The sequence below is a fragment of the Thermobia domestica genome, chromosome 11 (genome assembly GCF_964235325.1).
Source record: "Thermobia domestica chromosome 11, izTheDome1.hap1.1, whole genome shotgun sequence".
NCBI lineage: Eukaryota > Metazoa > Arthropoda > Insecta > Zygentoma > Lepismatidae > Thermobia > Thermobia domestica.
In genome coordinates this window covers 117305306-117321895 of record NC_137464.1, presented here as the reverse complement: position 1 = coordinate 117321895, position 16590 = coordinate 117305306, and the positions used below count along the sequence as shown (strand labels likewise).

General features: G+C 32.3%; 1 protein-coding gene across 1 annotated transcript in view; it reads left to right on the top strand.

Annotated features, from left to right (window-relative positions):
• The window catches only part of LOC145664386 (CLIP domain-containing serine protease HP8-like), a 36914-nt gene extending 21701 nt beyond the window's left edge, over positions 1–15213 (top strand). The window contains exons 5-6 of the mRNA XM_081731047.1: positions 6843–6941; positions 10895–15213. Coding sequence (XP_081587173.1) covers positions 6843–6941; positions 10895–11205 — 410 coding nt within the window. The 3' untranslated portion in view covers positions 11206–15213. The remainder of the gene's footprint in view (positions 1–6842; positions 6942–10894) is intronic.
• The last annotated feature ends 1377 nt before the right edge of the window (positions 15214–16590 follow it).

Here is a 16590-nt window from a genome sequence, read left to right as displayed (position 1 = left end):
TTAAATCTACTAGCAGTCACACAATAATTTCGCCCACATTCTCCGAAAAGAAAAATAAGTTCAGCTATATCTTTAGCAGAACGTGCTCCTTCGATACTATTCATGATGAATGTCGTAAGAAAATCTTCAGTAAAACTCGAACACACACACACAAGCTCATTCAAACTATCCTCGATAAAATGCTTTAGAAGAACACAGCGTTCACTACTTCATTTCACTACTGATTGGAAGACTGCACCCAATTGCATTCGTTTGTATGAAGATTGTATTTGACGCGAAGACAATACTAAAATTTATGTGCACTGCAACGCGTGACTCATCATTGTGTGTGAGAAGTGTAGAAATTGCTAAGCAAAATAACATAAAATTTCCAAATAGGATAGGAAATTGTACTTTTAATTGCCTGCGTTAGCCTTAATTTTTCTTGGTCTTAAGCCTGTCTCAGTCAAATGGATGACTTCCCTGACCGATTACTCTATAGGTAGGTTGTAGTGAACTCTTCTTCGACTGGTGCGCCTAGAGGCAAATCTCAGAACGAACAACCGACCCATTAAGATGTTTATGCGAAAGTTGATTTACGCCAATGTAACTAATTTTAAGGTAATTTGGGACTGTGTACGCGGGTTGTTTAATTTTCAATCAGCGAAATTATATAGTCCTTCATATCTAAAACCTGTATTGATTACCATTTCTCTACACTCTGGTAGTACTGATGCCTCTTTCTGACTTCCATATTTTCACAACTCTTTATTCCTACTTTTGAAATAACTATTTCTTAAAACCTTACTCTCATGGCAATACAGTATAACGGCAAAATGGGCCTCCGTTTACAAAACTAGGGGCAAGATGCACAGAAGCAAAGTATCGACCCATTAACTCAACATTTTCTCGTTTTAGGAAAGTACCGGTACTTACGATACTTACACCCTCCCTAATTTTCTTTTTAAATGTAGAAGAACTACACTCACAAACCATAGACATCTAAAAGTCATCAAAGACCTTCAATCCGAAATTTGATTTTACCGCCATTTTAGATTTCGGCAAACTAGCAAATTCAGAACTTACAGCAAAAGATGTTTTATCGAGCCCGACAGAACTACTCGATCCCCTTTGCCATTTGAAATGTTCAAGTTGACTCCCGTAATCCTATTTAGGGGGTTTGGCTTTTAGAGCACATAGTTTCAATCCCGTAAAATAATGACGGACGTGTTTTTCCGTTTTCTCATATTCGCAGTCGTTTCGAAGATACACTGGGTGGCAACATACTTTACGGGCACCCTCTACACACACACACACACACACACACACACACACACACACACACACACACAAATATATATATATATATATATATATATATATATATATATATATATATATATATATATATATATATATATATATAATAGATAAATTTTGAATTCGCACACTCGGTGATTTTCACCAGTACTCTTGCCCTACGGAATCATTATTGGCTCGCACCTAACGTCGCTTTTCTGCCCATGGGATGCGAACCTAAAACCATGCATGCGCTAGTAACATGAAACAATTCTGAAAGGTACGAGATAAATGGAACAGCCACCATAGGTATCAAAAGCAACTATCTGTGTCATGAACCCAGAATTTTTTATGTAAAATCTTAGATCGGAAGTGTTTCGAAGGAAGGTAATAAATAACATAACACTTTACCATAGTTCTTGAAGGCTCTATGGCTCTATTAATGTCATATTCACCTAATAAAGTTGGAACCCCTTAATGGAATCACACAGAAAAAAAAATCCTCTTTTAAATTCTTTTATACAAGAAAGTAGGGTGTTGTAGGAAATCATCAGAGTAACTTCAAAATTAACGTAAGAGCGATGAGCGGAACAATACAACCTCGAAACGAATAGAGAAAAGTGACTTTAATCGTAGTTGAATATAGACTGAAGTTTTTAGGTTATGGATGGATTGGTGTAGGAGATGTACACCATATGAAGAAATCATATTTGTTATTATTATTATTATTATTATTATTATTATTATTATTATTATTATTAATAATAATAATAATAATAATAATAATAATAATAATAATAATAATAATAATAATAATAATAGATATCAATTATGAGACAAAACCCTTTTTTTGGCTGTGTTGAAAGAATAGTATTCCTTTAAGAAAAAGTAGTAGTAGTAGTAGAAAAAGTGGGGTATGTTTAGTACAAGGGGTCCAGAAGCACGTAAGAAACACAAAATTTACAGGAGAAATGAGTGATGCAAGTACTTAGACGTAACATAACGTAACCAAATCTAACCTAACCTAACATAAACTAACGTTAGCTAACCTGAACTAACCTAAACTAACGTAATATTAGTAGAATCATTTTTTTGGAAAATTATGCGAGACTCCTACACTAATATAACACAAACTAGACTAACCTAACGTAACCTAAACTAGCCTAACCTAACTTAAACTAACCAACCCTACCCTAAACTAAGCGATTATGAACAGAAATTACCAAAATTGTAACATCTTTTAGAGAAAAGAGCTGGACCCCTTGTGCTAAACATAGGCCGAAAAAGTAAAAGATTTATCATGCTTTTACTGTATAATAGGGTGGGCCGAAAAATGTCATTTTTTTTAATTCGTGATACCACGGAAAAGTTGCAAATTAGGGAATCTACAAAGAAGTTTAAAAAAGAGAGATAAAATCGGTTTATATTTTCTGGTCGCGCATACCAGTAAATATAAACCGATGCGATTGAAATTTATAAATGACCAAAAAAAAATCCATACTTTATGACCTACATAGATGGAATCCCTAATTTTGTTGATAAAGTGTGTCAGGAGAGGATCTAGATGTGTTAAAGATGTCTATAAATGTATTGCTTGGATTACTCCAAGATGTGGTAGAATAACGCGCTCCAGTGAAAAATGGTAGTAGGCCTGATATGGGGTCAAACGGGTTTGGCGTTGTAGTTGTGTGTAAACGAAGAGAACATTGCCTAAAAATAATTACAGAAGATCACATAAGTCTCGGTTATTATGGTATTTAGGTCATTATCAGTACTTTGAAACTGCATACTGAACACGGAAGAAGATGAAGCTATGAACTGTCAGGCAAGAATGGTATCAAGAATATGACGTGTAGGCAATAAATTGAGCATCTGGATGAGTGATAGATACCTATAAGAGTGTGGTACAAGATAAACTTATTTTCGTATGTTGAATACGCGCCGTGTGAACTTTGTGTTGGACAAACACCGTGCTCGTGGTTTTTCTTGGGGTTCTCCCGTTTCCTCCCACTTTCTTCATTCAACCATTTCATTCACTTCTCATAATCACCGTCTCCTTTAGCCTAACCGGCATCACCGAGGGACGTAAAACTTAAATGTTTCATTTCATTTCATTTTTTTATGGCAGGGAAGTGTTAAAATAACAGGGCCAGAATAATATCAGTTAATACCGGTATGTTAAAATCAAATATATATATTTCATGGAGATACGTATCTTTCTTGTGCTGTGTGAAATTTCCGGAAATTTTGAACCCATTAGAAAAAAATCTTTTGTTCGGAAATATTGGCAAAACCCGTAAAATATAATTAAAAGCTATTTCTTCGCCTGATACTAATCTTATTTGCTGTAACGCGTCTGCAGCATATATGTATACAACGTATTTCGCTAGCAGAAAAAAATACTTAAGCCAACAGCTTTTAATTTTACTTTTTAGTTTTCTGATTTGTGATAAAAATCCCTCTTTATTATTTGTAATTATATTTTTTGAACAACTCAAAAAAAGAGATTATCTTATTTACATATACACACACATATACCACACAAGTGCGTAAATTTGAGCAGCGACAAATATATTAAAGAATTTAACATGTGAAATTTCCAGTCTTTATTATTAGACCCTCTAAAGACTAACAGAATATTCGTTCTTCGCACGAGGAGAATATGTTTCATTTTGGGTATAAGGGACACTAAAGCTGTCACCAAATGAACTTAGGACTCTAAAAACTATGAATTCGACACTAATATCAGTCATTTTCAATTTCTTTTACATTCACTTTCCTCCTTTAGGAATAACTAGTGGGGGCTGAATATGGATTTAAATGGCATCGGAAGTGTCACTGTTCACCTCAGCCACCCTGAAAACTATAGAGTCGACACTAATATCGGCCATTTTGATCATTTTTATGTATCCACTTCCTCTCCCTCCAACAAGTTGCGGCGCTGAATTTGGATTTAAACAGCATCGGAAGTGTTACAGCAACTCCAAAAACTATGTATTCAACACTAATATTGGCCATTTTCGATCATTTGTATATGTCCCCCACCCCCAGGTCACGGCACTGAATTTGGATTTAAATGGGGTTAGAAGTGTCACTGTTCATTTTAGCGACCTCGAAAACTTTGGATTCGACACTAATATCAGTCATTTTCGATCATTTTTATATATCACCCCGTTCCCCGTCCCTAAAGTTTCGGCATTGAATTTGGATTTAAACTTCATCGGAAATATCACTGTTCATCTCGGCGGCCCTGAAAACTATGGATTCAGACTACTATAGATTATTTTGCATCATTTTTATATATTTCCCTCCTCCCCCAGTTTGCGGTGGGACATGTTGACATTTGTCTATTAGCTACATGTTGATATCAACACACACATTGGCCACATTTCAATATCGATCATGCGATCCCACTACTGATATTCCTTGAGTTTACTCAGTTTCTTAGTGAGTCCCCTTGCACAATTTCAACTTGGCCTCAGTTGCATCCTTATTGGTATGCAACCGTGCACATCATATTGCATTGGATTGAGGGAATATTATTGGTGAATTTGCAATCGCTTTCATGTTCTTGATGCTATTCCTTACATTTTCGACGCTTTGAACTTAGTATGAGAGCATTTCTGGGCATTTTTCGTTAATTGTTTCCACACATGTGAATCACCCTGCTTCATCTGTTGTGCTCTACCGACACTCCAGATGTCCTTCTAGAGCATTTGAGTACAAATTCGCTACAATTAATACTCAGAACGTTACTGTTGGCCAGCATCCGTACCTGGCGATTATGCAACCACACAACGGAAATAAAGGTGTCCTCTATTTTGTATTTGTAACAGATATCGACTTAATACAAACGAATTATTGTTACCTGGTAGAAACTCTATCAATTCATATCCACTTAGACCTATTTTCATTTGGCATATTATCCGGGACTCCCTACTTTCCTTTGGGGAATCCCTTGCGCGTGCATGGTAGGATTGTGAAACATGCAAAATTCAATACAGCAGGTATGACTTCTTCAGTGAATTTTTTACCCGCCTCTTTACATTGGATAGTTTCCTAACTATTGGCGTCCGAAAGTCATTTTCCCACGCCTTCGGCACCTTGTAGATCCTAAACTATGTCCGATAGCCGAAAGTTCAAGATATTTTTTTTTTTCTTGTCTCTGTGGCTGGAGTCACCTTCCAAGAGTTGTAACACGTATTTTGCAACATCCGATATATATATATATATATATATATATATATATATATATATATATATATATATATATATATATATATATATATAGGGTGTTTATGCTTATGTGTTAATAGGAGACTGTATTAGTTTGTGTTTGCATGAGATTTTCAGCACGTTTTTTGGCGCCTAAACATTATAATTTCATAAACAGTAAATTATTTATTACAAAATGAATAATTCGCCTGACGTGAATAATTCGCCTGACGCCTGACGTTAAGATCGATAACCACATAGTAGTGTGTTTTCAATATAACTCACATACTTGATTTGATATTTAACACTAATATTATAAAGCAAGATCCGATAAAGATTTAAGCTCATGGCTAGACTTTGTTTCTCTAGTTGAAACTACATATTTCAAGTAATGAAAACAACACTAACATTTCTCTGAAAATATACATTTATGAAATAATCAACCATATCATTGTTCACTTCGAGCACATAATCGTCGATAATAATGAGGTCAGGCTCATAATTCGATGTTTCCTTCATAAAATTTTCAACTTGAATTGGTGGATCTATAACGGATTTTGCAATTTTGTATGATTACATTGTATGTTGGGGAAATTTGTATTCACTATAGTAGGTAAGTTGGAAGGCAATCATTTTACAAGATGGGTTTTACCATAAGCACTTTGTCTAGGCACAATATATGAAAACAAACGTTTACATGACAAACATTTGTTAAGTATCTAACATTATTTATAAAATATTTTGAAGTATTTGCTAAGTTAGCAAATTAATACTTCTTAAAACTGCCACTGAACATATAATTTTATATTAGGCGTTATTATTATTATTTTTTTTTGAGTTTGTACAAACATTAATTTTTTGTAAATACTGCAGTCATAATAGTACAGTAGTACTCCAGTAATAAAACTTTATGAATATCATGTAGTTAAATATTACATAATATAGATATTTCAGTAGGTAAATTGGAAAAATCATTATTTTATGATAAATTAAATCAGTACTTATCCTTTAGGTTAGGTGAAGTATTTTTCTGCTTTTTAGTGCTTTTAATCATTTTCTGATTTTTAGTATTTTTTTATTTTCTGCTTCTTCCAAACTTCTCTTCTTTCTTCTGCCTTTTACGAACTTTTTAAAAGTGCGTTAAGATATTTTCTGTAACTGCAATAACAAACTGCATTTAAAAAAATGAATCTAAAGAAAGCCTTGTATAAATTAAAGATAAATTTTCATTATTTGTTTTATTTAATTTGAAATTTCGAGTTATTCTGTTTTGTTCACTTTGAAAATAAATTGGTGTGATTGTATTATGCATATTTGTCATCGTTCTTACGTTTTCTTTTCTTCTCTAGGATATGTGAAGCCAATTTGTTTGCCACAAGGTGAAATAAATACGAGATCATTTGCAGGTGAAAATGTAACAGTTGCTGGATGGGGGAAAACAGAAAATGGTATAAAAATAATTTTATCCAGCCATTTATTTCTTAAGTAGTGTAAATCAACGTTGTTCGTTTTGAAACATTTAAGATTTTTCTCATTGCAAGCATTAGAGAACACATTAAATTGTCTTTCATCTTAAGTTGAAAATGATGTTTAAGTTACAACGTGATGTTCAAGTTATAACAAAACATAATTTTAAATTCCAAGTCTATGATTTATCCTCTTCAGTGCCCGCGTCTCCTGTAAGAGACATAACCATGGTAGGAGACATGTTTGACTCACTGAGTCCCATTGTCGCCTACACGAGACATAGACTCCCGACACTGCAACACTGTAACCCGTCTCTTCGTACAACATGCATGCGCGCCAAGGTTATAGATGGAACCAAATTTTAGTGTGATAAAGTGATTTTATATTATGTACACAATTATAGATTTATTGATTAACATTTCTTAAAAAGCAAAACGTTGTTCCCTTACTTCACGGGTATCACTAACCAAGAGCATTAATGAGAGGTGGACTTGCCCCACTTTGGAGATAGACAGCTCAATTATTTTCAATATATATCTTTTTCTTATTTTACATTAGACGTAAATTAAATATATTAAGTAACTTTAAAAATAGTTTAAAATACATATTTTAAAGTAAATGACACTTACATAATTTACTAGATATAAGAAACACTGTGTTTTATATTCATGCGAATGAACTAAATTTCTAATATTTTTATTATTTTGAAATGGTCATTTCAAAAGAAAACTAAATCACATTTTTGTGAAACTTAGTTGTTATGAGGTAGTTTTGAATTTTCAGAAATTGATGCCAGACTTCAAACTTTAATTGATGAAGTACATTTAAAACATCTCAAATTCATTTTTTCGTAATTTCAGTTTTTTTATTCGTCGGCATTTCAGTTTTTGTTCCGAGGGCTATTCACTACGGTAATACCACAGCTAAGTCCAACTCAAAATCTTATTTTCAATATAAAATAATTTCAGCTAAATAGAATAACATCTCAGGGCGAAGGACTTGGGATGTTATTCAATTCAGCTGAGGAATTTAGATCTTTGTGCATTAGGGCGAATCATGTCGCTGCAATGGAGAACTTCAACGATAGAAAAATTTCATTCGGCTATAATGTTCTACTTGACCTTAGTCGCAAACAACAAGAAACTAAAGTTAGTTACTTCCCAGCATTCGACAAAATTGTTGGACTCTCTCGTCCGTCTTTTAAAGTCGGTAATTCCTATTGGCTGCAATTACAAGGACTGTTTCTGTTCATATAAGCACACCGGACAAAAAATAATCACTAAATCTAGAATGAGGATTGGTCTCTAGTATGTCAGTGATAATACTTGGCTAATTAACCCATTACTGCTGAAGGTAAGCAAATAACTGCCAGTCGCTTACATGAAAACAGCTCGTCAAGACGGTTAGAAGCAAAGATGTCACAATGATAGAAAGATATAATTGTGTTTGAGTGAGAACATGGACACGCAATAAATACAATTGACGAATCGGTTAGTATATCGAAGCGGACTGTCAAACATGTCTACAAGAAATGACGTCTCACACACAACAGCTCGTGTGAATACAAAATGTCGTCATAAATGTAAGCACCAAAAGATCCTTATCAAAGAGACCGCTAACGAGTTTAATGCCTTCTCGAGGAAAATCCTTTTCAAACTTGACAGCATTTACTGTAGTCTACAAATGTATGTTTATCCCGACTAATTTGTAACATTGCGAATAGAAGTTCATGCTGTGGACATTTTAGGTCGAAGTACAACGAAACAGGGCACTACTCACTACAGTGAATAAAGCTACACATCTTCATTGAGTTGAACATATACATGTACTATCGAGGACTAAACGTGTAGTGTAGTTCAATATGTCATGTTTTTTCCTATGTTTAAATTATCCAAAAAAAAAAAAATCAGTATAACTTACTCAGTGTTAAGTAAGTTTGCCAAAGTTTTTGCTCGGCTTCCTATGCCTTCTCCAGAAACCACATTGCAATACATTTTGAATTACATTAACTCTTTTTTGCCCAACATTAATAAAACGCATACTTCTCAGGAATCAAATTATCACACTTACGATTTCAAAGATGCACTTTCATTTGAAATTTGTCTGATTAAAAGACTCTTTTCATACATCTACGAACTACAATTAGTAGTATAGCAAGTATACAAATTTCACAGATCGCATACAAACTTTCCCCTATTTTTAAGTAGGATTTTTCTCCTCTATTTCGTAGCTGTAGGCGGAGATCTGAACTCGCTGAGCGCTCTTGTTATTATTGTAAATATCTACATGTAAGTTTCTCATTGGGGACCCTCTTCCAAACTGGTTTAGCTGCCCCATTGCAGTATTGTACCATATGCACATACCATGTCGTGAACCAATGTAAATTCCTGCAGTGCTCCTTTCCCTTGATGCCCTAACTACATCCTATTTTGCTTAATGGTTAATTCAGACAACGCAAAGAGTAGACATTTTACTTTCCATCATCATCAAATTATTAGCTTAGTATATTTCATTCATTTTTCAATATTTGAGCTGTTATTCGAACTGCTATGTTTCAGCTGTAATTCTTATAAACTGAGAGCTGTTATACTTCAAATCTCATCTAGGTTAAACTTGAAATACCTTTTTCTTAAGCAGGGTTGGCAAAAACCATGTTTTTTATTGAAAAAACAAAAAAAAACTTTTTTTGTTTAAACCAGGTTTTTTGGTTTAAATAATTTGCTCTATATATTCATATCATATATGGACAGAAATAAGTTTGTTTCGCCTTGATGTTATTATGCAACTACCGGGTTATGGTGGAAGGGGTCACATAAGCTTAAAGCGGAATAAAAACCGTTTCTCGAGTTACATCCGAGAGAAATTGTCCTCCATTTGAACTCAGAACCAGGACTAATTGGCCACAAATGCGATACGTCTGCCGACTTACTCACGAAGGAATCCTGATTAAAAAAATAAAAATAAAAAAAAACGTTGTACTGATCTTTACATGCTTCTTAATATAACTGTCAAGAGTCATTTCAGAAGGACAAAAAGATAAACAGTTGCACAAGTGAAACCATTATACAGAATTACATATGGACAATTTCAAAGTACTACAGAGTACAGAAGAACTAATTTAGTTCAAGTTAGTTAACAGCGACTTTTATTGGTCCAAATTAAAGAAATACAACGACTTAATTTGCATATTAGTAAGAAAAGTGAATAAAGATACGAATTATTTGAGTCCACTTTGACTCAGACTCATTTATACATAAATAGATACCAAAGATACCTCTCATTTCACTAAATGCCTCTCGTGGGGTCTGTATGACCCCCCCACACACAAAATGTATGGCATTTTGATGTATTTTATCAATAGTAAACATTGAAACGAAACAATATTTAGAATTTTTCTTTGATTTCAATTAAATAAAAAGAATAATAACAACTACAAAAATATCACAAAACAAATATTTATAAACTTATATATAAAAACGTTGCTTTTGTAGTATAATCTTTTTGAGTAATGAATGGGGAATTTAGGTCTGAATATAATACGAATAATATACGGGAGTGAAATGTGATAACTCACAAATGTGTGTTCATCAAGATTTTACAAACACTTACACTTTTACGAACATTTTTCGTTTTTTTGGCTTAAACCAGTAGTTTTTTTTTTGAAAAAAACCAGCTGGTTTAAACCACCTTGGTTTAAACCAGCCAACCCTGTTCTTAAGATTAGTTTTTATCTAGTCTATCAACTTCAAGCTTTTTAATTACATATTTAACAGCTTATATGTTTCTGTATTACCGAAACCTTTGATGTAACTTCACAATCAGAAGGGAGTTATGATCATATGATAGTATTAATTTCTTGGCTGGACAAGTAGTTTCAAAATTAAATATTGTATACATAAATGTTGAATGATTTAAAAATATCTCCATCCTATAGCTAAAGGGAGTGATGAGAAACTGAAAGTAACTGTTCCTGTCATTGGTGATTCCACATGCCAATCGATCTACAAAACTTCTTCCCTCAATGACCATCACATTTGTGCTGGAGGCTTGCGAGGAAAGGATTCATGCAGAGGTGATAGCGGTGGACCTCTTATGGTTCCTCTGAACAATAGAGGAGATTCACGATGGTATGTTCTGGGAGTGCTATCCCGTGGTTATCGAAATTGTGGAACTGAAGGTAAACCTGCTATCTACACTAAAGTTGGAACATTTATGAAATGGATTTTGCAGAAGATCAACAACTAATTTCGTACAGGGAGGAAATAAATATGTTAAGTACAAAGGAGAACTGACTATTTATTCATATTTTCTGTTTCAATAAGAAATTTAATAAAATCGCATTTTTCCCGTCCTATATCTAGTTGATAAATAGTAAAGATCATTATGATTGAATTAATTTTTAATATTTTGAGTGTCAGATCAAAATAATGTAAATGTAAGGCAGGGTTGAATTTATTTAACAATTTGAACAATCAGAAAAAAACATGTATGAAAAATACTTTGTCTTTTCCCCTAAAGCCTGTTGAATGATTATTTCAACATTACTATTTTTTTTAATATTTAATATGTAGGATTGTTTTTATATTATTATATAAAACATAATTCTAGTTACGTAACTTCATATCAAGCATTGTATACACAATGTCCCCACTTTCTATGATAATAGAAGTATAATACTGTGCTTATGTTTTAATATTGCTACATAAAACAATATATAGGTGCGTTCAATTGATCTTCACTTCGAAATAATTTTACATTTATTGACGAAAGAGATCATTCACACAGCTTTAAATGTTGAGAATTTCTTGTACATTGACAAAAATATATTCAAAATTATAGCTTTTATGAAACAGATTTTTATTGTACGACAGAAACAAAAAGCGTCCTCCTTCCTACAGACTTCTGTTTTCCACCTATTATTTAGTACATATTTCCTTCTGTATATAATGAGCGAACAGGAGTGCATTTTCTTTTTTTGTTTTTCCATATGGGGAAAACATAAGATATCATAACTGCAGCACTACGCCTGAATTTTTAACGTGTTATAATGGTCAAGAGCTGTTTTCTCCAAACCGTCATATATTTTGAGACGATATCCTTTATCGAAAATCACATGTTTTGATAAGGTTAACTAGATATGATTAGTTTATTGCAAAGAAAATTTCATATGTCGTATCTGGAAATGAATCACCATTATAGTTGGTATACAGTACTTAGAAAATGACATTAATCCCAGATAAAGTGTGCATATTCTTAATTGTGCATTTCTAAACAGTATTGTGAAAGTTGTTATATCTATGTATAAATACACATCACTAAAATTGTATTCAAATATATTACAGTCGATGACTTAATAATCAAATTTAATGTATTACAAGGTTACGAATGTGTCGCAAGTAAATGAGAAATAGTTGTCATTTTATATGTTGCACTTAGTAAATCCTGAACGCTATCAGCTACATGCAACATGAGAAAGTTATAAGCAAATAATATTAATGAAATATTGAATTTTTAAAATTTTAATAGAACTTTTCATTATGTGTCATTCGTATATCTCATTACTTTTGACACAATATTTTTACTAAAACACATCATACATAATTGGATTAAGTTTTCTTACAAAAATCGAATTGTGTTGGTCATATATAATTAAAAATTCATGCAATTCGTAGCAATATAAACTTCAATATTTGGTGCTTAATACACCGGTGAATATTTCAAATATTATTCAAGAATAATATTCAAGAAAGGTGCATTGTATATAAAATTATTTCTTACAATTACTTATTTTTAGAAGAAAATATAAGGGAACGTTTGATAACAGATACATAGCGACATGCATTAAGATATTTTCTTTATTTTAGAGCTAAAAGTATCGGTTTGTCTCCCATATTCAATAAATTAGTACAAAATGTATTACTAAGATACAATATCATGTGTTTCTTACACACTGTCACAACAAATTAAGTCGCTTACTAATACATAATAACAAAGAAAGCATTCTGAATGATCAGAGTTCATAGGAAAATATCCACAAAATAGTCCCAAGGAAACATAATTGTCAAATAATTAGAAAAAACTAATATATTTAGCAGATCAATGTATTTAGCAGTAATTCAAATGTTATGGTTATTCATATATGTTTCCTTTTGTAGTTGTATTTGATATTTTATGGAGTTTCATAATTTAATTAATTTGTAATTCATTAAAGACGCTACTCTCAATTGAAATAACGGAAACATAATTTTAAGTGCATATTTTTGTTAGCGTAATCACATATATAATTATGTTCATCGGAATGACGCTCTTTACGAATCATCACTACAAATAATGAATTGTCAGGTTTAAGAAGGAAATAAGTCCGAAAATAAAAATGTTGATAATCGAAGGGGAAAACTGTATAAGTAGTTGAGTTTTTATACAATAACCACCAAGTTTGTACTAAAACTTGAAAACTATAAACTATGCCACTCGCGAGTAATGCAAAGCTTGGAGATTATATAGAGTATACCTATTTAAGATCATTCTGTTTTTCTTTTCTTTCTTTTTTTTTTTTTTTTTTTGTCTTCATTCCCCTCTTAATTCTGAGCATTTAATTGTAAACAATAACACGAGACGTAAAAATAAATATTTAATTCCAATATTAAGTATTCAATTATTCACAAATTATTGGTAAAATAATACAATATTAGAATGTTTATGTTTAATAAATATTTTAAAAGAAGACGTGGCATATGAAGATGTTAGAAAATGTTACAGAAATTTCAATAGCCTTGTACTATTAGACTTTATTTATTATAATAAATATCTAAGATATAATCTTCGTTATTTACCTTCCTTGATCAGTGTCTGCTATATAGCGTATAAATAGTATAAAGTGTAAATTTAATAAGAGTGTTTAGTTTATTTTTGTGACTATAATATGCTACGTATTAAAAATGAGAGTTGACATTCATTTCAGAGAGCTCGATTTTTTTTTTTTTTTTAAATATTTTACAAACTACGTATTTCAAAAATGAATGACTAGTCTTACAATTTGCCTGCAAACTTCTAATATTCATACTTGGGAATTAGGATTTAGGAAAGTAAATGAGATATAATCATTAATGCAGTTTCAAGGTGCACGGAGTACGATATAAGTTACTATATATTGTAAATTGTGTCAACTTCATTACCATTTTTATTTAATAATGTAATACCGGATTTTTTGAAATTCTGTGTGGTTCATTAACAATAATGAATTTTGAAAAGTAACAAATAAGGTCTACAGCAGAAACGCCAATAGAGTTGAAAAAACATTTTTAAAAATAGATATTGGTATCATTGCATTCTACTCGTTCATTCGCATACGCGCCTTTGGCGCAGGAGACCTTCATCGTGTGAAATAATGTGCTTCGAAACCTAGGTTAAACTTTAGGTCCACGTCTCACATAGCCTTGATTCTAAAAGGAACGCTAAACTCCAAATAAAGTAACCAACTCTCATTTAGTTGTTTTAACGTACGAAATCAGAACTAAGGACAAATCAATATCATTTGAAGTGGAAAGGAAGTTGGAATTCATTGGAACGTTCTACGTATGTGATATGAAATCTTGTGAGGTGAAACTTTGCTAGAATGGACTGTTGGTTTTCCCACACATCTTTCAAATATAAATGGTTTGTTTCAAAATTTATTTGTAACAGTACTCCAAAATTCTTAATTTGTATAGTGTATCACACGCAGAATAATATAAATACAAAATTTATTTACCCAGTCAAGACATTTTTGGTAATCAGATTTCGTCCCTCAGAGTTTGCGTGCATGGAGGAAAAAACACAAACATAGGTTATTGAGTTGCTGTTAGATGTTGGAAGCTTTTATCTTAACGTAAAACAGGAAAACCAAATGAAAAGCTGTACTTCTCAATACTGTGCCTAAGTTTCGGCTATTAGAACTAGGACCACACTTGTAATGAAATAATACAAGATTTTGCTTTCTTATAATTTTTATTTATCAATTATACAAGCAATTCTTTGTGTAAACTTGGAAAGAGTAGAACTGTAATAAAACAGTTCGCACATTTGAAATAAACACATCTCAACAATATTTTACATTATGTTAAGATGATGAGTTTTTTTTCTGAGTTTGTTTTAAACACAACAGTGAAACAAGAATGCTAAATGGAACAATGGATAGTAAATGAAAATTTCAAGCATAAAACTTTTGTTACTATTCAATTTAATGCATTTTTATAGCTATCATCTACTGTAATGTCGCATGAGAACCAGAGTAACGTAACTCCAAAAATGCAGTTTTCGTTTTCTTTATATTTGGACATAATTTTGAACGCCCCGCTTGGTGTAAACGGAACGTAACGCCATCTGTTCTTCTTGTCGATCATCTGTTGTAATGTAGCTCAATTACCATCTTATTAAAAACACATCTTTCTAAGAAAATAATATTTTGTCCTCTCGCCTGTAAACCTATGAAAATGGAGTTACGTTCCTCTGGTTCTCATGCGACGATAATATCTGGTATGTAGCACTGAATAACATTTATTCAACGGGATGGAAACAAATAAGAGTATTCGAATTGATTGATTGATTTAACTTCACTTTAAGTTACTGAGGCTATATAAGACGACTTAGAATCGGAATCGCTAGTTGAGTAATTACCCAGGGCTTGTATATCCACTGCAGTTCGAATTCACGACTACGTGTACAGAAAGTACATACGTTAACCACTTGGCCACGAAATGTAGAACTAGAATAATTTTAAAGTTACAAATTAATAACCCTGTCAATAAAGGTTTTGTGTTGGGACTAATTAGTAAAAAGCTGATTTTTCTGGAGCGTTTGATCACAGTATAAGGGGTATTTTCTAAAATGTCCCCACCCCTCTCCCTCCTGCTTTCCCCACTATTCCTTAACCCTTTTAGATTATTGTATGTTCAGAAGAAAATTTTGATTTTCAGCTCAGTAACTACTGCTTCAGTACTCTTCGTCAAAGTATTATGAATTATACGTCATTCTCTTAAGATAAAACATGCTTTTAAGTGGTACCACACGCATTCTATGATGTACGTGTTTGCATGATGTACAATAGAAGAGAAATTTGGGGTAAAATAGAGAAATTTTCCTCCAAAATATCCCTTTTTTGAAATCTGCTGCTCTTTGGAGTAGTTCCAGCTACAGGTATCTGAATATAACCTATATTGAAAAGTATTACAATCAGTATGTAATGCACGTGCAAAGCTTTATTGCAATGTTTAGAATAGTTTCGGGCTGAAATATTTTTCAATCTTGTTCGACAATAGCAAATTTCATATCGAAGTAACGAAAAATTGTGTATATAAAATAAGTTTTAACACACAGTACTATCTATTCGAGTATCATAGTTAATATGTCATTCTTTTTTAGAATGAAACAAGATTTTAAATCATACCATACACATGTGTTTATAATGAGTGAAAAAGTATTTTGGGACAAATACTAAAATTACCCTCCAAAAATCCCTTTTTAAAAATTTTCCGACCCCTGGAGCCGTGCCGCCTACAGGTACTTGAATATTATCTATCTCGAAACATAATACTGTATTGGCTATATATAATGCATGTGCCCAGTTTCGTCACAAAATCTAGAATGATTACG